This window comes from Symphalangus syndactylus, chromosome 7 (assembly GCF_028878055.3).
Source record: "Symphalangus syndactylus isolate Jambi chromosome 7, NHGRI_mSymSyn1-v2.1_pri, whole genome shotgun sequence".
NCBI lineage: Eukaryota > Metazoa > Chordata > Mammalia > Primates > Hylobatidae > Symphalangus > Symphalangus syndactylus.
In genome coordinates, this window is record NC_072429.2 from 85,192,915 (window position 1) to 85,215,127 (window position 22,213).

General features: G+C 37.8%; 1 protein-coding gene across 13 annotated transcripts in view; it reads left to right on the forward strand.

The window, feature by feature from the left end:
* Positions 1-16,504, forward strand: part of CPNE3 (copine 3) — a 47,703-nt gene extending 31,199 nt beyond the window's left edge. For all 13 annotated transcript variants that reach the window (XM_055286694.2, XM_055286686.2, XM_063643387.1 and 10 more), the window contains 8 exons: positions 1,330-1,416; positions 2,442-2,501; positions 3,032-3,165; positions 5,720-5,774; positions 5,856-5,907; positions 9,833-9,966; positions 11,074-11,310; positions 13,282-16,504. In XM_055286694.2, coding sequence (XP_055142669.1) covers positions 1,330-1,416; positions 2,442-2,501; positions 3,032-3,165; positions 5,720-5,774; positions 5,856-5,907; positions 9,833-9,966; positions 11,074-11,310; positions 13,282-13,404 — 882 coding nt within the window. In that variant the 3' untranslated portion in view covers positions 13,405-16,504. The remainder of the gene's footprint in view (positions 1-1,329; positions 1,417-2,441; positions 2,502-3,031; positions 3,166-5,719; positions 5,775-5,855; positions 5,908-9,832; positions 9,967-11,073; positions 11,311-13,281) is intronic.
* Positions 16,505-22,213: the final 5,709 nt, after the last annotated feature.

Consider the following 22,213-nt stretch of genomic DNA (forward strand, 5'->3'; position numbering starts at 1 on the left):
CAGCAGTTCCATCCAGCAACCAATGCAGGGCAGTTGGCCCCAGTGTGCTCATCTAGTGCTGTAGAAGAATGACCCTGCCCCTCTCAAGACTATGAAATACTGAAAGCTGGGGGCAGACCTGAGAGTCATTAAGCACAGGCTTCAGCAGGACCAAAGAGCACTTATTGAGCCTGAAGGTGTAAATGAATAAGTGAAGTAATCTAGCCCTTTTTCAATGAGAATTCGGTTTGTGGAATTTCTATAGCTCTAAGATACAATAATTTTTTATTGTTTTTCCTTTCTTTAATTTCTAATACTCAATAATTAATACTTATGATTGTGACTGAGACTCCAGCAAGATCCTGAACCATCAAAGAATTTGTTTAACATAATTTTGTTTTACATCATTGTATTATATCACGTGTATTTTTTAGTGTTTGATTCTTGGAAAACTAGTAATGACTGTGTGAAGTACATAAGTGGCTTTGTGTTAAACAGAAGAGGTGACTTACCAAACATTTATTGAATATCTCTTATATCATTATTAGGCAAGACAGAACTTGAAGGTATAACTTGGAGGTGATTATAATGTCACTGTGAAGAAAAAATTAAATGAGACACTTGAAAATAATACAGAGTATGTAACTAAATTTCATATAGTTGTAGAACTTTAAAGAGGTAGATAGAGATGAGAGAAGACTAGAGTAGTAGTGGAAGTTACAGAGGAGAACAACTTGAGCCAAGCCCTAAAGATGGATAGGGGGATAGGAGGGGGAAGGAAGATCATTCTTTTGGGGGAAGGAAATATAAACAAGAGGAGGTGTTAGATCAATTTTTAACATGTATTCCCAGTGGCAAGAGAAGATCTTTGATGCATATTTTACCATAGAGTTGGGCTTCATATATTTGTTTTATGATGTTATTTTTTTTTTCTTTTCTTTGCAGCCTATTTTCGTTCTTTATGTTGGTAACAGCTAGGAGTAATATTTTATTTCCTTTATTATACCATATTATGCCATAGAGCCCAACTCTATGGTAAAATATGCAGCAAAGAGAAAAGATTATGCCTTGGAACATTTGCAAGGAAATTACCTGCAGAGGTAAAATTTATTTGGGGGAACTATTTTGAAAGGTATGCAATTTTAGGAGTGCCTTAATTGTTGGAAATTTACCTGATAAATATTCCACATACTTAACATATTATGTAATTGTTTCACAGTTATATTTTGCAACAGACCTACATCAGTAGGTAGTTTGATTCTAAAGGAAAAAAAGTCATTCATTTAAAGTCACATTGGCATTTCTAATATTGGTAATAAAAAGTAACATTTTTGTCTTCTCTTCCTACAGGTTGAATTTGAATGCATAAATGAGAAAAAAAGGCAAAAGAAAAAAAGCTACAAGAATTCAGGTGTTATCAGTGTGAAACAGTGTGAGGTCCGTTGGCCTTGGCTACTTATTTTTATTTATTTATTCTTTTTGATCTGGAGCCTTGCTCTGTTGCCCAGGCTGGGGTGCAGTGGCGTGATCTCGGCTCACTGCAACCTCGCCTCCCGGATTCAAGCAATTCTCTGCCTCAGCCTCCCAGGGAGCTGGGATTACAGGCACCCACCACTACACCCAGCTAATTTTTGTATTTTTAGTGGAGACGGGGTTTCGCCATGTTGGCCAGGCTGGCCTTGAACTCCTGACCTTGTGATCCACCCACCTTGGCCTCCCAAAGTGCTGCGATTACAGGCGTGAGCCACTGCACCCAACCCAAGCCTTGGCTACTTATAATATAATGAGATTATATTTCAAGTTCTCCTGTTAGTATGTTTATATTAAACAAATACTTGAATTTCAGGCAGTTGAAAATCACATGAGCATCTGGTCACCTTTAGCAAAAAGAATCAAGTAGGGAAGAACAAAAAAATCAAGTAACCTGTTTCCAAGGTTTGACAACTTATTTGCAAAGGACAAGGATAAGTTTTTCATTATCTTAGGAAGTATAAAGCATCATAGTATTTTCTCAGCTCTTTAGCGGAAATGGCCTGACCCAATGCATTTATCCTCTTCATAATTTCAATATAAAATGTTGTGAGTAGAGGGGAAAAAACAAGATTTTTTAGGGTGAACAAGTGGAGTGGAGTTTTTGTTTTTTAAAATGTTGACTGCTATGCTTATTAAAGCCCTCAACATATTGGATTCGTTACTCATATCTTAAAACTTAACATGAGTATATTTCATCTTTGGCCATTAATATTCTAATCTTAACATTGCTATAATTGTCTGGAAGCAAAATTTTACAGATTCATGGCACATAGGGGAAGGGGTATCTTAAACCTGAATGAAGGGGTAATTTCCATGTTTATATCATGTCCTGTTCAGTTTACAAACTTTTAAAAATATATGCCAAAGAGTTTTTGCTTCTCTTGTATAGTAGGAGAGTTGTAATTTTAACAGTTTTCTCTTATTTTTAGATTACAGTAGAATGCACATTCCTTGACTATATAATGGGAGGATGTCAGCTGAATTTTACCGTAAGTAACACACTGAATTTTTCAGCATAGGCGTTTTCCTCCATGTTGCAGTATATTTTCTTTCACTGCAAAACTGACTTTGTAATGAAATTTTCACAATCTGTTTAGCATAGTCTTCTTGGAGTCCTCAGGCAGGTTGTCTGGGCTCATCGTGAAGCTCTCAGTTTTGTTGATGAGATCTCTTCCTCCTGAGAGAAAGCAGATGTGTACAAACCTACAAACCGGTGGTTATCCTGGAGTAATTTAAGGACTAGAAAGCATGAGTGAGACAACCTTTTAAAAGGCAACCCTTAAGCTTAAGTAATGGATATAATAATTCATTATTTAAGCCATCTAGAAAAGTAGAAGCATCAGGTTGTTTCACATTTATGCTTTACTTGTTTAATTGTCTATGGAAACAGTGGTAGGCATTTGTTAGGAAGTAGGCGCCAGGGTGCATGATTGTATCCCATCTCTTGAAGTTTTCCTGGACATCAAGCACAGGTGTCCTTGCCTTCTCCGTAGTAAGGGCTGCAATTGTTATTTGGCAGGTGGGAGTGGACTTCACTGGCTCCAATGGTGACCCAAGGTCTCCAGACTCCCTTCATTACATCAGCCCCAATGGCGTTAATGAGTATTTGACTGCTCTCTGGTCTGTGGGACTGGTCATTCAAGATTATGATGCGTGAGTATGACTTTGGAAAAACTAAAATACATGTTTTCACAATTCCCCAGAAAGGGTAGTTTGTTTCATCGGCTAGCACTCTGATATAGGTGATAGGATGATGATGCTTTCTCCCTAAAATCCCCCTGTCTTATCTTCTTCTATTTTTCTCTTTGTGGCAATCTTGCTGTTTACCTTAGATCTCTAATATCTTGCTGTGATTAGTTATCATATATTGCATGTACTTTGCTTTATATTACATATAGTTTGCTATTTACTTCCTCACTGATGTCAGCAAGGCTCTTGTTTCTTTAGTCTGGTTTCCTTGGGGCTTATTCATTAGGCATAAGTTGTATGAGTGATTGAAGCCCAGATGACATGTTTTATAAATACAAATAAAAACTATTTCGTAACATATCTATCTCCTTGGCAGTTGCCAAATTATTTTTTTAATGGTGACTTTTAACAAGTGCTGAAGGATAACTAGATCTAATTGCTATGAAATATTCTGAATGGTTATCAATGGTTAGGTTTTGAAAAGATTTAAATAGGTCCTATTGAGGGTTTACTAAACAATAGGGAAAACATCTGCATTAGTAGTGTTTTTCCTGGATGTGTTAAGAGTACAGAATAAAATTTCACTTGCTTTTGTCTATTATTACTTTATTTACATATTGATGGGGCTTTTCATTAATCTGTAGCATTTAAAGAGGTGAAATTTTTAGGCAAATGCAAAGAAATCTAAAGCAAGGTGGCAATTCCAATTTCAGGCTAGTAAGTTTTAAGGTAAAAATCATTAAATATATTTAACATATATAGAAAATTACTTTATTAGACAGTAGTGAGAGCTTAGAAAGGTGGTCAAATATAACAGAATTAAAAAATTAATAATTTCTCACTAGCAGATATTAAAAGTATTATTACAATTATCTTAATTAAGAGTATGGAATTAGGACATGACCAGTGGAACCAAGCAAACAGTCCAGAAATAGACCCATGCATATAAGTGAATTTAGGGGAGGGGGTTATAAAAGCTGTCAAACTGGACAAGAATTGAATTTGGATCCCTGACTCATACTTGCATGTTTTAGGATATTATTCTGTATAGAGTACAGACCAGACTGCCTAAATAGACACCCAAAAACAAAGTGGCTTTGACAAAATAGAGGTTTATTTCACTTCACGTTGCTAGGGGTAAGTATAATAGTTAAGAACTGATAGGGGAGTTCTGCTATTCTCAATTCACAGCTTCCCTCCAGGGGTCCATAGCTCTGGTTCTCATCTTCTCCAGCCAGGGGGAAGAGAAGAAAGGGACCAGGGAGTGAATGTGCATTCCCTTTTAGGGGCGTGATTCAGAAGTGGCTGGCAAATCACTTCTACTCATGTCTCTGTCTCTAGATCCCAGCCACCTGATCACATCCAGCCCAGAGAAGCTAGGAAGAGCAATCTCTAGCTCAGGTGTTCTATTATTAAAGGAGAGAATGGATATTGCCAGAGAGCAGCAATTCCTGCTTATATCCTACTTCAAAACACTTTCCAGATGAATTAGAAGTTTAATATCAAAAGCAAACTTTAAAGTTTTAGAAGAAAGTATATGTGAATTGTTTATAATCTTGTAGTGAGGAAAACCTTTAAGCAAGAGAGCAAAGGCAAAAATCATGCAACTTTTTTGTGTTCACATTCATTAATATTAAAAACTATGAAAAGAAAGATGCTTTAAACAAAGTTGAAGACAGACTACAAACTGGGGAAAAATGTATCTTTCTTTCTTTTGAGAGAGGGTCTCGCTCTGTCACCCAGGCTGGAGTAGTGGTGCAGTCACGGTTCACTGCAGCCTCCACTTCCTGGACCCAAGCGATCCTCCCACCTCAGCCTGGGAGAAATATTTCTGACATGGCATAGGCTCTATCTTCAGTGCAAAACTAACTGTTAAGAATAAATATGAAAGGAATATTCCTCGTAGAAAAATTATGTTCATTATGGTGTTTTATAATGGCAGAACACTGGCTATCAGACATCTGTGGGAGGATATCCATTTTGTGGGATACTCAGTGGCTGTTCACGTGATGTTATATATTTGGTCCACTGTCCCTCTCCCTAATGTATGAATGTTTGTATTAAGTGGCATAAATAAAAGCTACCAATAACCTCTGATCATCTGAGGTCAGGTTTTGCTACCAAATGAGTTTGCTATCAATTAGTAAAAAAAGAATTGTGGTTTTCAGGGCTTCATGTATTTATTTACTCATTTGATCACTGAAATGATACACAAGATTTAAGTAGAACAGAGTAGGTTATAAAACATGCATGTAAACTCCATTTCTACAAAATCTGTAGAGAGAAACATTTTTCTTCCTCAGTGCACAGAAAAATATTTAGGATGAGAGTTGTCAAATATTAACATTGATTCTCTTTGGCAGTTAATATAGGTAATCTTTGTTTTATCTTCATACTTTTCTAAGATTTTGAAAAATTGTTTTTGAAATGAGCTCATATTGATTTTATCATGAGCAAAGATAAAGCTCTTTTTATTTTGGAAAAAACAGTATTTTATTAAATATTTTTTTCTTTTTAGTGATAAGATGTTTCCAGCTTTTGGTTTTGGAGCTCAGATACCTCCTCAGTGGCAGGTAAGAGGAAATCTCATTTTAAAGCTTTGCCTCCTAGAAAAGCAGCCCAGCCCTCATCAGTCCTTTGTCCATCTTTGACAGGTATCACATGAATTTCCAATGAACTTCAACCCATCCAATCCCTACTGCAATGGTAAGTTAAAAAATAAACATGAAGACTTCAAATGGAAAGGCTCACTAGTCTTTGTTGTTTTGTTCTTTGTTCTTTGTTTTTTTTCTTGTGATTAAAACTACTCAAATTTGGCCGGGCGCGGTGGCTCACGCTTGTAATCCCAGCACTTTGGGAGGCCGAGGCGGGCAGATCACAAGGTCAGGAGATCGAGACCACGGTGAAACCCCGTCTCTACTAAAAATACAAAAAAAAAATTAGCCGGGCGTGGTGGCGGGCGCCTGTAGTCCCAGCTACTCGGAGAGGCTGAGGCAGGAGAATGGCGTGAACCCGGGAGGCGGAGCTCACAGTGAGCCGAGATTGCGCCACTGCACTCCAGCCTGGGCGATAGAGCGAGACTCCGTCTCAAGAAAAAAAAAAAAAAAAAAAAAAACTACTCAAATTTCATCTGTAGGTTTCATTTTCTTACATATTTAACTTTCTGTTGTATAAGGTAGAAGAATTGCACCAGGTTGGTGGTTAGGGTGGTAATGGTAATTATGGGGCAAATCAGTATTATGATGATGAAGGTGGTAAGCTAAATCCTCCTACCTTAAGAACTTTAATCGGACAAAAACATTCTCAATCTTTGGAGTAGATCAGTAAAAATATCATATATTAAAAGTGTTTTCACATATAAATTTATTTAAAAACAAACCTTCAATAAAATGAGTAATTTAATATACAGATCTTTTGAAGCTTTTTTCAGAGTAGTAGTCACTCTCTACGAAGAGAAAAGTATCCAGCATCTAATACTTGTTGCTCACACAGTATTCTGTAAGTAGCTGGGATGGGCAAAAGGAACAAAGAATTGAGCTTCTATAGCAGCTTTCCTCTGTGTAGAGAGCAGGAGGCAGATATTTGTCTTTCATTTCACTTTTTTCTTTTATTTATTTAAAAAAAATAGAGACAAGGTCTCGCTATGTTGGCCAGGCTGGTCTTGAACTCTTGACCTCATGCTATCTTCCTGCCTTCTGCCTTGGCCTCCCAAAGTACTGGGATTAGAGGCATGAGCCACCATGCCCAGCCACGTTTTACTTTTTTCCTTATACCTCAAGTATCCAAGTGTTGCTTCTTTTTTTTACCACATTGAGCAATCAATCAGAAATGCCAGCTCTTCCACTAAATTATATATGAGACTAAAATATATACGAGTTTCCACTAAAATATGTATGAGTTTGGAGAAGGCAAGGTAGGTGTGGGAGCAGAGGCATAATTTAAAATTCTAGACAATACTCTAATTTTCTGCAAAGGGTCCTTTTGACAATTACAAATGTATAGCTTTCTAACAGAAGAAAATGTTTTTTCCTTTTCTTTCTAAACAATATTCATAAGGTGGAAGAGCATGAACAATTTTTGTGGGGGCAGTTTGCAATATGGTTTTGTTCTTTTCCCCAGAACACTTTTTCCATACTAATTCAGTGTTCTTTGAGGCACTTTCAGTGACTGGTTGTGACCTCTTTTTTTCCCTAGCCATTTGAAACTGGGAATGTTATTCTTTTTAAGAAATATGCTTCATGTTTATAATGAAAGTGGAATAATCTTTAGAATTTGTTGTAATTAGCTTTCATTTATTGTAAATGAATAAGGATGACATATCATATGATAATTCATTTTAGAAGTTCAGTCACTCTGTGAGTAATGTAAGCCCATCCTTGGGCTGTTCACCAAGTGGTTTACACTCTGGAAAAAGCATCAGTTTGGTTTTAAACAAAGGAGATACTATACAGCAAAAAGCTCAGAGCCTTATTTTAAGGCAAGGAAGTTTAATCCCGTTTTCCTAACTGATGATTGAATCTAGTTGCGTTAGAAATAATATGTCTTAGAAATAACTTGTTACTTTGATGCATAGAAAGGGTTTTGGCATAATTCAATTTTAATTAAGGAATTGAAGGCTCTTGATATTTGTGAACAAATTATTATTATTTTTATTTATTTTTTTTATTTTTATTTTTTTTTTGAGATGAAGTCTTGCTCTTGTCCCCCAGGCTGGAGTGCAATAGCACGATCTCGGCTCACTGGAACCTCCACCACCCGGGTTCAAGCAATTCTCTGCCACGGCTCCCTCCACCAAGTAGCTGGGATTACAGGCGCCTGCCATCACGCTCGGCTAATTTTTGTATTTTTAATAGAGACTGGGTTTCACCATGTTGGCCAGGCTGGTCTAGAACTGCTGACCTCATGTGATCTACCTGCCTCTGCCTCCCAAAGTGCTGAGATTATAGGCATGAGCCACCGTACCCAGCCCTAAATGAATTATTTATACCTTTGTTACTACTGGACTGACTACTAGCTACATGGACCTTATGCATGTAAAATCACCCCTGCATATGAATTAGTTATGTTCTCAAAGGTTGTTCATAAGACTACCTGTTCCTAAGTTCAAAGAAACTAAGAGGAGTTTATTGGAACTCTTACATTTTAAGAGAAGAGAGTTGGTTTCCTGAAGCTTTCAAGCCAAGTATGGTCATGCACTAAAAATGACATTTTAGTCAAGGACAGACCACATATATGACAGTAGGCCCATAAGATTTTAATATTTTATTTTTACTGTAAAGACATAGAAAAGGTACAGTTGCTATAATTGCCTACATTATTCAGTATAGCAATATGCAGTACAGGTTTTTAACCTAGGAGTAATAGGCTATACCATCTAGGTTTGTGTAAGTATACTCTGTGATGTTCATACAATGATGAAATCGCCTAACGATGCATTTCTCAGAATTTATCCCTATTGGTAAGTGACACATGACTGTATATGCTTCTCTTTTTTGTTGATCTGTGTTCTATTAGACATTTTAAAATCAAGAGACCTGTTTTGATTTACATTAAGTTTTTTTTTTGTGGCAAGTATCTGTGATGATCTCAGCAAGTATTGTTGGAACTTCTTTAGAATTTCTGTTATCCTATCTGCATCCTAAATGCTGTGATATTAAGGGCACATTCAACAGGTGCTTGTGTGGGATACAAGTTTCATCAGTAGTGCTTTGACCAGCAATGTCAGTCAACTTTCACTGGGTTGTGCTGTTGTAATAAACAATCTCTAAATCTCAGTGGCTTTAATGACAACAGTTTATTTCTTGCTCATTTTACATGCAGCTAGACTGTAGTTCTCTCCATGTTTCTTATATTGGGACTCAGGCTGAAGGAACAGCCTTATCTGGGATGTACTGCTCCTATGGCAGAGGAAAGGAGCAAGAGAGCTGGAAAAAACAGGCAGTAGTTCTTAAGACATCTGCTTAGGCATGGGTGTCCCATGCATTGGTCAAAGCTAATCAAGTGGTCCTGTCCAATTTTCTATTATAAAATGCACCAGGAGGTCTAGGGGTAGTACCCCTAAACAAACACATCAGTGCTTCTGCAGCACAATGGATAAATAACCTGGAAGTGAATATTTGGAACTAATGCAGTCTGTGATACGATGATTAACCTTTAACTTATTGAATAAACACGTGTCAATTAACTAGAATTAATATTAGGTTTATCACCATCTGGTATTTTTGTAGAACCTCTGGCCACATATGCAAATGATTTTTCATTTTATACCTTTCATCATCAGTTGTATGATGTGGAACCTTTTTCTTGGTTTTCTATCAGAGCCACATTCCCAACATGTATTAAAAATTAAGCACAAATGTAACAGTCCTACCATAGACTAATGAGTAATTTGACTGAGATGAAAGTAAATCCCTTCTACTGGGGGACGACAGAGCTTATAGGTTTTTGCAATGGATCATACCTATGGAGTTATGTAATACATAGCTTAGAGGAACTCCTGCTTATAGAACTTTTGACTATTTAAAGCACTGTATGTTGATACATATAATCAAATTAGCCAGTATTGTGAGTAAACACATTGTGCTTGAGAATTTTTAATACTGTTTTTTGTTTGTTTGTTTGTTTGTTCTAGGAATCCAAGGCATCGTAGAGGCGTATCGGTCTTGTCTTCCTCAGATAAAACTCTATGGACCAACTAATTTTTCTCCAATCATAAATCACGTGGCCAGGTTTGCTGCTGCAGCCACACAACAGCAGACAGCTTCTGTAAGTGCTCTATGGCCAGGGAATGGGAAGAATGTGGATTGGTAGCAGCTCCTGGTGCCGTTTTTCTATGTTTTTGGTTTGTCATAATACAAAGTCAGGGCAAGATACAATAACATAGTCATTCTTGGTTTGGGAGTAACCTTGGTTGTTGTTATACTAGTGATCATTAAAATTAAGACAACAACAAAACAACACTTGGCATTCATGAGTCTTTTATCCTTGGAATTAACTTTCTTAGATAGGTTCTACCAAAAAAAAAACTGCCTATCATCTACCTTTTTGAAGTAGACATAACAAATTAAGCTTAAGGAAACTTACCACATCAGATGCAAGATTTCTTGTTGTACTAAAGATATTTGAATGAGCTAACCATTACCTATTGGACCGTGGATACCAAGTTTCTCTTAGCTTCAGCATATTCAGAAGTAAGTTAGGGGAAACTACCTCAAACTGTTGTTGAAAAGGTTAGATAATTCATATAAAGTGCACAATGCCTGGGTCAGAGTAAACACTCGACATATGTTAACTAATATTGTAAATCTTATTCCTATTCTAGACTTAAATGGCCCAAAAGATGGAGTCACTACTTGATGTAACATTTTACTGCTCTCTGAAAAGGTTTATCTTAGGTGACACAATCTGGGGGATGATTTCCTCACTTAAACCATATCTATTTTTTTTTGTATTTTAGTTTCTAAAATTTTTGTATTCTAGTATTCTAATTCTAATAATTTTTGTATTTATTTGATCTTCTGAGAATGAATTTTCCACTTGCCTCCTTGATAGATACTTTGACATATTTAATACTTGAGTTAAACTGTTTATTCCTAGCCTTACTGAAAGGTTAATCTTTGACATTTAGATGTCCTGCTTCCATATATTTTTGCCAACCCTATTTTGTGGTCTGCTGCACTTTTAATGAACCTGCAGTTTTTGTAAGAGTCAATTTCCTTGTCATCAGAGAAGCTTAGAATATTTTATGTGGTAGTAGCTAGGGTAGAGACTGGCAAGGAAAATGAACAAGAAAGACTGGATGACTCATCAAGCCAGAGATGCCATTAGCCGTTGCTTGACTTGCTCAGGGGACATGTTTTCTTTTTCTGGCAGCAATATTTTGTGCTTTTGATTATTACTGATGGTGTAATCACAGACCTTGATGAAACCAGACAAGCTATAGTTAATGCCTCCAGGCTGCCTATGTCCATCATAATTGTTGGAGTTGGAGGTGCTGACTTTAGCGCCATGGAGTTTCTGGATGGTGATGGTGGAAGTCTCCGCTCCCCATCGGGCGAAGTGGCCATCAGAGATATTGTCCAGTTTGTGCCTTTCAGACAGTTCCAGAATGTGAGTACCACTCCTCCCTACTCAAACACTGAAGTGACTGAACACAGACCTTTGCCCATCTACAACCAGGCAGTTGAGTAGGTGTGCGGGGTTAGAGGATGTGTGAACACTGTCCTTTGTCCATCTGAGAGCTCCGATTTGGTTTGGCAGTGTTGCTTCAGGATGTACATTATGTGCTTCTTGCAGGCTATATGATAAATTGTCTTAAAATAGTATTGTGACTCTCTCAAGTATTTTATCTTTACCTTTGTAACAACAGGAAAAAACTCTTATGTAACTGTATGCCAAATCCCCCTCAAGCTGGAAGTTTAGTTTGATGAATATCTCTTAGAACACTATTTTACCCAGTTTACTCCAGTGGTAACATATTGCAGAGCTATAGTACAGAATCACAACCAGGATACTTACAGTGGTATAATCAAGATGCATCACAAGGATCCCTCTTGTTGCCTTTTTATAGCCACATCCCCTTCTTCCTACTTCTAGCCCTTCCTTAACCTTGGAAACCACTTACTAATACACTCTTCATTTCTATAATTTTATCATTTCAAGAATATCATATAAATGGAATCGTACCATATGCAACCTTTTGGGATTGGCTTTTTTTCCACTTAGCATCACTTTCTCGAGAATCATCAAGTTTTTGCAAGTACTCCTTTTTATTGCTGAGTCATATTCCATGGTATGGATGCACCACCATTTGTGTGACCGTTACCCCACAAAAGGACATCTGGCTGTTGCCTGTTTTTCTCTCTGATACATAAGGCTACTATAAACATTTACGCATGGGTTTTTGTTGTTGTTGTTGTTGTTGTTTGTTTGTTTTGTTTTTGTTTTGAGACAGAGTCTTGCTCTGTCACCCAGGCTGGAGTACAGTACTGCAACCTCTGCCTCCTGGGTTCAAGTGATTCTCGTGCCTCAGCCTCCCGAGTAGCTGGGATTACAGGTGTGCACCACTATGCCTGGCAATTTTTTTTTTAGATTTTTTTAGTAGAGACAGGGTTTTACCATGTTGGCCAGGCTGGTCTCAAACTCCTGACCTCAAGTGATCCACCTGCCTCGGCCTCCCTAAGTGCTGGGATTACAGGCTTGTGCCACCACACCCAGCCTATGCATGGGTTTTTGTGCAAACATAAGTTTTTATTCCTCTGGGATAAATACCTAGGACTACAGTTGCTGGGTTATATTGTAGTTGCATGTTTAATTTTTAAAGCAGTTGTTAAACTCTTCTAAAGTGGCTATATCATTTAACATTCCCACCAGCAATGGGAGGGGAGGAAGTGGAGTGTTGTGATTATAAAGTAGTAATGTTAGGTAGGGATCTTTGTGGTGTTGAGGCAGTTCTGTATCTCGATTGTGGTGGTGGTAAAACAGATCTACCCAGATGACAAAATTGCATAGAATTATACAGAAACACACACACACACACACACACACACACACACACACAAATGAGTACATGTAAAACTAGAAATCACAGTAAGTTCTGTGAACTGTATCAATGTCAGCTGCCTGGTTTTGGTAATATATTATAGTTTGATAATATATTATAGTTATGCAAGATGTGACCTTTGGAGGAATCTGGGTGAAGGGTATATGGTACCTTTCTTTATTGTTTTTGCAACTTCCTATGAATCTATAATTGTTGTAAAAAAAGGTAAAAAAAATTAATACCAAGTAAGTGAAAGACCACATTTAAAAGTTATAAAACAATAACAAAATCATCAAATGTTAGAATGCTGACACCAAAAAAGGACTTGACAAATGTTAGCAGGGATAGTAATAGCAGTCATAAGTAACATTGGCTAGTTAGCTCGTTCCATATTTCATGGACTGTTCCTAAGAAAAGGTACAGGCCTATGAATTAGAATTGCTTCACTTTAGTGGCTGCTGAAGTATCCCTAGTCTTTTATGAAAAAGCCAGAAAAATTCAGTTGCTAATAAAGTCACTTTGATTTTGTTTTTCACAAGGCTCCAAAAGAAGCACTTGCTCAGTGTGTCTTGGCAGAGATTCCCCAGCAGGTGGTGGGCTACTTCAATACATACAAACTCCTTCCTCCCAAGAACCCAGCCATGAAACAACAGAAGCAGTGACCACTTCAACAGAATTCTTTTGTGTTATGTGGAGCAATGCCATCTCTCACCCCAAATCATGTATCTGTCATTCTATGTACTTTTTACTCCCAGCATTTATGATGTAAATCTCTTTCTCTATGGATTATATCTGTTTAAAGCATTCTTTCTAGGTTCTTTTGGGGGAACAGTGCCAAGTCCATCTTTGCCCAATCAATTCAGTGATTGATAGCGATTTACATTCATTGCAGCAAAGCTCTTGGGATTAGAAATTAGTGTGGGGAAAGCTTATTTTGTTGTTGTTTTTGTTTACTTGCATATGATGAAAATGCTGTTTTTAAGTGTTTGTCAATAGGAAAAATGGAAAACTGTTGGGATGATGTGGTTTGCCGGTTGCTGTGCCTGATTCACAGTGTATGTTGTATAAGCCAATGTCCATACCTGATTATGAGAGCTTCTTAAATTATATGACATCAAATTTGTTCCTGTAACTCTGTATACAGTGCTTTTCTGCAAGGTAAAAATAACCTTTCTGTGCATCTGATTTTTGCTACAGTTTAGACACTATGGTTTACAAAACAGCATGCACTCAACTTGGGACTTTATGAAAAGTACTGAATGAGCAGGAAAAGGCACATACTCAGTTTTTTAAATGTACAATCAACAAGTAAAAATAACCTCATGTAAGTAAGCCATTTTTATTTGCCTTTCTATATATTTTATTTTATTTTATTATGGAAAACTGTAAACATGGTCAGATTTGGCTTTTTTTTTCATTAACTGAGCATGACTTTCCGGATATTGTAGAAGCACAGATGGTAGGTTGTCCTGAATTCTGCATTATTAGATTACTTTAATTGAGATTTGTTAAAATGGTTAGGACTGTTTTGTCCAGAAAAGATAAGAGGACCAAACATATAAGGTGAAATTCAGAATTCCATTTCCTTCTAACTAATGAAAACCTACTTACTAAAAAAAAACTTATACTTTCCTTGCTAAGCTCCCATACATTGATTTGTACAGATCCACTTATTCATTTTCTCCTTTTTTAAAGTACCATTTTCATCTGATTTTTAAACTCATGATACCAGTTATCTGTTAATCAAAATTGCATTTTACAATTTAATAATGTGATATTTCCTATGTCTAGAACATACTTTATTAGGTATACAACCTACTGCAACTTAGAAAAAGGAAAGAAAAAAGAAAACTTTTCCAACTGCTGCATTAAGATAGAGTGGATTTTATGTGCTTTTTTTTTTTAAGAGTTGAATTTCTTTTCCTGACTTTTACCTTTTACAGCGTATTACTTAGTGAACATTACATTTTCAGAATAAATCCAGTAATATTTTATTGAGGGCCTGTGTGCTAAAAACTATGCATATCTCTATATTGGCCAATTATCTTTAATAATTTACCTTTTGAAATTGCATGTTTGTCATAGATCCTTAAGTGGACGCATCCAGTGCCACGTTGATGTGCCTCTTAGTTTTATTGAAAAGCTGCCCCACAGCCCATGTCTGTTGTTCTCTGCAATGCCTCAAGGGAGTGAGCTCTCAACCACAGATAGCTGTGGCTTCTCAGAAGCAGCTCATTGCCAAGGCCAGGCTGAGAGGGGACCTGCTTGCTGTGGTGGTTGCCTAGCCCAGGTGAGCATTTACCTACCACCTTCCCAGTTGGCTAGCTGTCCTTTGGATATGTGCTGTTAACTGGGGAAGGCACCTAACTAGTAGCCTGCTACTCCATAGTATGGCTCAATAGATGACACATCATTTTGACATTATCAATAGGAGAAAAGAAAACTAACCCTTCTTCTGATTGTTTGGAGCCATAGTTGTCTCAGATGTTCTAATTCTGTTTGTATGCTTGGAAACAGCATAGATATGTTGCTGTGGTTTTCAGAATTTTCTCTTTTAATCACAAGAAGCCTTTTTAAAAAATGACTTACACATATTCTCAATGTACAGTAAAAACAGACAGAAGTGAGCTTATCTGTTTGATGCTGAGGCAGGGTCCCAGTCACTGGGTGTATCCTCCTTCTCCTTAACCAGCTCCTCAGCAGCCCCTGAGTCACCTGCACAAGGTACTTGGGAACTGCTGGTCATGAGCATTCCTGGTTTTCTTCAGCCAAATAACAGTTAATCACTGTCAATTGGATTTGGTCTTCATTATTTTATATTCTGATTTTATCAGAATTATTCTATTTTAAAATTGTTTTAAAATTTAAAAACATTTAATTCATGATCATGTTCATCAGTAGATGCTATTATTCATAAGAACTGTGATTCCAGCAAACTAGAGTAATTGGTGCCTTTTTACAGTTTTGAATAAAAGCATTTACAATTTCTAAATTATCAGTTTTCAGTTTCAGCACTCAACCTCATCACACGCTGATTTAATATTGTTTTATATTAAAATAGTCCTTTTCCCTGTTGTGCCACCATTCATTTAAGTGCTATTTGTTCTTAAAATGTATTTAAAGAAAAATTACCCATATTTACTTTCACACCTCGTATAATCAGATCTGTTACAAATATATATCGGAGTGATAGTGGCCAGGATAGATGTAATATTTCTTACAGATGCTGGCACAGAGGAAATAATATACCAGCTAATCTAGTCACCTAACCTTGTGGTTAGAATTGAAATTTGAAGACCAGAAAAATTTGAAGTCTGATCAGGGATTTACAACTGTTCATTATATTGGTGCCTTCAGCAATCTTTCCAAAGTAAATTCAGGGCCCCATTGCTACTTATGCTATATTTTGACATACCTTTTTTTTTTTTTCAATTTTGTAAACTTCCTGGAAAGCTGTCTTCACTAAGTATCCCCTAGTCTCTGTATGTGTGGTTAGTAGTCATGGAAATGACACATAAAGTACGCCAGAAGTTTGGTGGAACGTGTTAGAAACTGTTTTGTGCTTTTATGGATGTCATACTTGACAATACATGTATAAGTTACTAATATATGAATTGATGCTAAATATATCTTACATTCAAATTCCTTTTGGATAAAGTTATTTCTTGATGTGACACAGTAGTGTCTTGTTTTCATTTTTATTCTTTACATGTGACCAAAACAATAGAAAAGTTAAAAATAAAATATAGTGTTTTAGGTGGCCTTGACTTCATATTTTACTGAATTAAACAATTTGGGGGATATTATTTTATGGGATTTATTTGTTTAAAAGATATTGAGTGGGTCCAAGATACTCTTCTGGGTGCAGTAAAGGAAATATTCTTAGCTTATAGCTAGAATGGCCTGAGGTATCAATCGTGTCAAGAAGGATAGTATAACCATCTAACTTTAAAAAAATTTTTTAATTGCTTTTGTCATGGGCATTGGGCAGGACTTTGCCAGTGGTGACCAAGACAGCCACTGTTGCTGCCTTTGTAGAAATAATGGTCTAGTGGGGGAGAGAAAACATTGAGCAAGTAATTATAGAGATGTGAGATCTGCGTGTGAAACAACATACAGTAGGGAGAGACCTAACCCATCTAAGAGGCAAGGAGCGCTTCTCTGAGGATATGCCATGTAAGCTAAGACCTGAAAGTTAGCTGGGTGAAGAAGGTTAAAAGCACTTATGAAGCTGTCAGGCTAATAGCAAGTATAGAGTTGAATGTTTTAGGAGTGGACAGAAGTTTGAGTTTGTTGGAATATAAAGTATAAGAGGGAAAGTGGTAAAAGAAATGAGGTGGAGTGGTTTGTGGTGTTTACATCCTGAGGGCCTTTTGGGGCAGGTGAGGGAGTTCAGACTGAGGCTTAGGGTAATGGGATGCCACTAAATTGATTTAAGCAAATGAATGATGTGATTATATTTGTGCATTTGAAAAACCAGAGGACCATACTTTTTAGGGCAGACAGATGAGTTCAGAAGCCCACAGAGTTCCACATGGAACCTTTTGACCAAATGTGAGTCTAGTCGCAGTGGCTTTGCCTTGGTGAAGGCCAGATGGCAGAGCTGATAGTGGTCATCTTCTGGCAGAGACTCAGCTGTTTGGTCACATACTTTCTAAGTGTCTTATTCTAGGTCTGTTTCCAAATTCTGAGCTTTTCCTGCCTCACTATCAAATTGTCTGGTAGACCCATATCTTGTTGGTTCCTTAATGGTGCAGAGGCTGGCTCAGACCTGGTGATAATAGATCTCCAGGATTGCCAAACCCTTGGATGTAGCAAGACCATCACCCTTGTCACTTGTCACCAAGTAACATCACTTCCTGATCATCACCACATTTGGCCAGATTCTCCAGAAAAACCACAGTAGTTTGAAATGTCCATACACTTTGGCTTGGCTGTTGATTCCTTCCTCCACAATGATGGCAAGTATTATTATAAGCAGAATTGTGACTTCTTACTGCTTGGGAAAGGAGAGCTATCTCTGTTCTTTAATCAGCAGATGCTCACAAAGCATTTATTGGTGCTCTCAAAGCACCAAGTTTTATAGCAGCACCTGGTCTTCTAGGACTGGACTCAGAAGAATTTCGAGGATGGGGAACTTTAAGGAGTTCTCAGAGAAAAGTCTGAGTAGGAAATAATTTGTTTTTTTCAACCATCCCTTCCTTCTAGTAAGAAATATTCAATTTTTCTTCGAACAAATATTTATTGGGTAGTCTATTACTGGCAATCAACAGGGGAATTCAAACAGAGTAAAAAAATTCTTGCTGACTTCAAAGCTTATGATCTAATATGGAAAAGGAGACAGTATATGATGTTAAACAGAACAAGAGTGAGCAAGGTGAGGGACTCTGCTGTGTTGGAGTAAGACTGGCCCTTCTCGTGCCTTCAGGCATCCATGGTGATGAGTAAAGAGGGGCCCTTGAATACTGCTTCTGGAAAGATGCTTCTCCTGCTCATCGCGCTGTCATTCATTGCTCTCCACTACCATCCTGTGATCACTGTTCATGCCAGTCCTCACAAGAAGCCCAGACCATTAGTTTCCAACCCCTGTATTCTGACTCCACACCCCACTTCTCTCCAGTGCCCCATACCCTTCCACTCTGCCCTCAAGAACTGGGTCATTCATTAGCAGAAATTTCTGATATCAATGTTTTTTTCTGAACAGTCCCTTCACCTTTTAATTCTAATTAAAACCTGCCTCTCTTGAAGAACATTGCTTCCTCTGCTGCCCTCTCAAGTGGTGGTAATTTCCTCTTCCTGATCTACCCCTGGGATTGGAGGCTGCGTAGGTCCCCTCCTTGATCCTCCCTTCTGCTTTCAGATAGCTTTTCCCTCCTCTTTAAAACCTCTGGCTTTGAATCTCGCATCATTAGATTAGATCACTCTATCCCTCCTTATAATAATACTGCTCTCTATTCAACCTCAGCCCACGTTCTGAAGGTCATATGCTAGACCTTATCGTTATTGATTAAAAGAGCCCCTCCCTGATCGCATTTTCAAGTATTCAGTTTTTCAATAACAACCCCTTTTGCAGTTCACTCCCCTTAGTACCACAACTCTAACAAGTCTCCCTCCGTGCCTTCAAACACAAATCTTACCAACTTCTCAGTGTCTCTATGGTCTGGCCCCTCCTGCTCTTTCCTTTTCTGAAATTCTTTTCTATTAATCTCTGCATTGTCATTCACTCCAACCACACGGGCTTTCTTGCTCTTACTTGAATATGCCTGGCATATTCCTGGCTCAGGACTTTTGCACTTGCTGTTGCCCCTTCCTGAAAACCCAGCCTCCCCTAGCCACTTGGAAACCTTGTTCCCTCACCTCCTTCAGGTCTTTATTTAAGCATCACTCAGTGAGGCCTTTTCTGATCACCTTATTTAAAAGTGTGCCTCTTTCCCTAGTACTTTTTATCTTTCTTCTCTGTTTAAAGTATATTTATTTTGGCCAGGTGCCGTAGCTTACGCCTGTAATCATGGCACTTTGGGAGGCTAAGTTGGGTGGATTGGTTAAGCTCAGGAGTTTGAGACCAGCCTGGGCAACATGGTGAAAACCCATTGTATTAGTCTATTCTCATGCTGCTAGTAAAGGCATACCCAAGACTGGGTAATTTATAAAGGAAAGAGGTGTAATTGACTCACAGTTCAGCATAGCTGGGGAGGTTTCAGGAAACTTGCAATCATGGCAGAAGAGGAAGCAAACACATCCTTCTCCACCTGGTGGCAGCACGGAGAAGTGCAGAGCAAAGTTGGGGAAAAGCCCCTTATAAAATCATCAGATCTCATGAGAACGGACTCCCTATCACCAGAACAGCATGGAGGTAACCACCCCCATGATTCAATTACCTCCCACCTGGGTCCCTCCCATGACACGTGGGGATTATGGGAACTACAATTCAAGATGGGGACACAGCCAAACCAAATCACCTGTCTCAATACAAAAATTAGCTGGGTGTGGTAGAGCACACTTTTGGTTCCAGCTACTTGGGAGGCTGTGAGGTAGGAGGATCGCTGGAGCCTGGGAAGTTGTTTTTTGTTGTTGATGTTTTTTTTTTTTTCTTGTCCTCCGTCACCCACTACAATATCAGTTCCAAGAAATCTGGGATTTTTGCCTGTTTGTTCACTGCTTTCTCCTCAGACCCTAGAAGATACCTTGGCATTTAGAAGGCATTCCCTAAATAGACACTGAAAGAATGAATGAATGAAGTATGTGCTAGAGCATATATAAAGATAAAAGTTAGTTTATGTGAGAAAATATTGAAGCTTAGAATGGGAAGATTTTCTATTCAATGTGGAGAGTAGTCAGCGCAGTGGGAAGATCTTGGAGAGCTTCATGGATGGTTTGACATTTCATCTGGGACTTAAAGGTTTTATGGGGCTTTATAATGTAGAGAAAGCGGAACAGCCTTTCAGCAAAGAAATCGGCATTGTCAGTGGCATGGATTAAGAAAGCGTGAGTTGAGAAACATTGTTAGTATAGGGAGATGAATGTATGAATGAACCCTTTTGTTTCATAACTAAATCTCTTTATTCACTTTTACAAATGTGATATTGAAATTCAAACAATATTAATCTTCCACATATTTTCTTTATTTTTTGTAGAGACAGGGTCTCAAACTCCTGGCCTCAAGTGATCTGCCTGCCTTTGCCTTCTAAAGTGCTGGGATTACAGGCATAAGCCACCATGCCTGACCACACATATTTCTATTTTAATGAAATCTGTGGTTAGTCCTTTTCTGAAGGACATGCTAAATCTGAATTTTTCCTCTCAGATTTGGAATATAAATATGGTCCTAACATGACAGACTTGATCATCATTTGACCCCATAAAATCTTGGCAAATGTACTTGTTTATTTGAAAAAGGCCTGCTTTAGGTGGATGCTACTTTTATCAAGCCTGTCCATGGGCTTCATGTTTGAAAAGCATGTGTTATCTTTTGACCTTGAACTCTGCTTTACTCTGGCATAGCCCTGGACAAAGGGTCTTATTACAAAACACGAATGTTTTGTAAAATGGTACTTGGAGTAGGAATCTTTAAATTCTCTTGCAAGTCTAAGATTCTGGTGTAAACAACAGAGCTTGATTTATTCAAAGCTGGATGCAAGAAGCTGTATCACGAGCCCAGTTAATAACCCTTAGTGTACACTGTATGCTGAATTCTGTATTACTTAGGATTCCCAGCAGAGAGGATTCTCATAAATTTGTGGCAGAATCATTGTGTGCAGTGGACAGAGATGACTAGAGGTGCAAAGGGACAGTAAGGGGGCTGTGACCTTTCAGGTATTACTCCCTTTCCTCATCCGAGGGAGTTATTATCTAGAAATGTCAGGTTGCATTGCTTATTGATGCACATTTATTTGACCTTTGCACCATCACTTCTAGTCACAAAACTTATAGTCGGAAAAATACAATCAGTCATAAAAACCCACAGAGAAAAACATCAAATTTTACTACAGCGTGTAGTTATGGTACTTAAAATATCAATTTCAAGTATCTTTGGTCTGATTAGTTATAATAAATTCCAGAACAGCGTTTAATGATTAATTAACACCTTCTAAAGATTAAAAAAATTCACGTAGGAGGGTAAAGGCATTATTGTAAATATAGAACAGGTCCAAATTACTGAAAGTACAGATTCTTCTCTTATTGGCTTTCTGTGTAGCAATTTTTCATCTAATACAACTGACATAAAATAGATCTTTATAAATCAAGGGTGTTTAATCTTTTGGCTTCTCTGGGTGACATTGGAAGAATTGTCTTAGGCCACACATAAAATACACTAACACTAATGGTAGCTAATAAACTAAAAAAAAAAAAAAAATTACAAAAAAACTCATAATGTTTTAAGAAAGTTTACAAATTTGTGTTGGGCTGCATTCAAAGTTGTCTGGGCTGCATATGACCTGCAGGCTGCAGGTTCAACAAGCTTATTATATATTATGTTAAGAGGGGACCAAGTTACTCCTTTCCTTTGGGTATACTTAGAGCTTTCGGCCCATTCTAATACTACAATTGGTGAAGTTGTGCAATTCATTTTATTTTTCTTTTTTTAATTCCTTTTTTGTTTTTAGACGGAGTCTCACTGTGTTGCCCAGGCTGGATTGCAGTGGCACGATCTTGGCTCACTGCAACCTCTGCCTTCTGGTTCAAGTGATTCTCCTGACTCAGCCTCCCAAGTAGCTGGGATTAGAGGCACCCGCCACCACACCCAGCTAATTTTTGTATTTATTTATTTATTTATTTATTCATTTATTTTTGAGACAGAGTCTTTCTCTGTCGCCAGGCTGGAGTGCAGTGGCGCGATGTCAGCTCACTGCAACCTCTGCCTCCCAAGTTCAAGTGATTCTCCTGCCTCAGCCTCCCAAGTAGCTGGGACTACAGGCGCGCACCACCATGCCTGGCTAATTTTTTGTATTTTAGTAGAGACAGGAGTTTTAC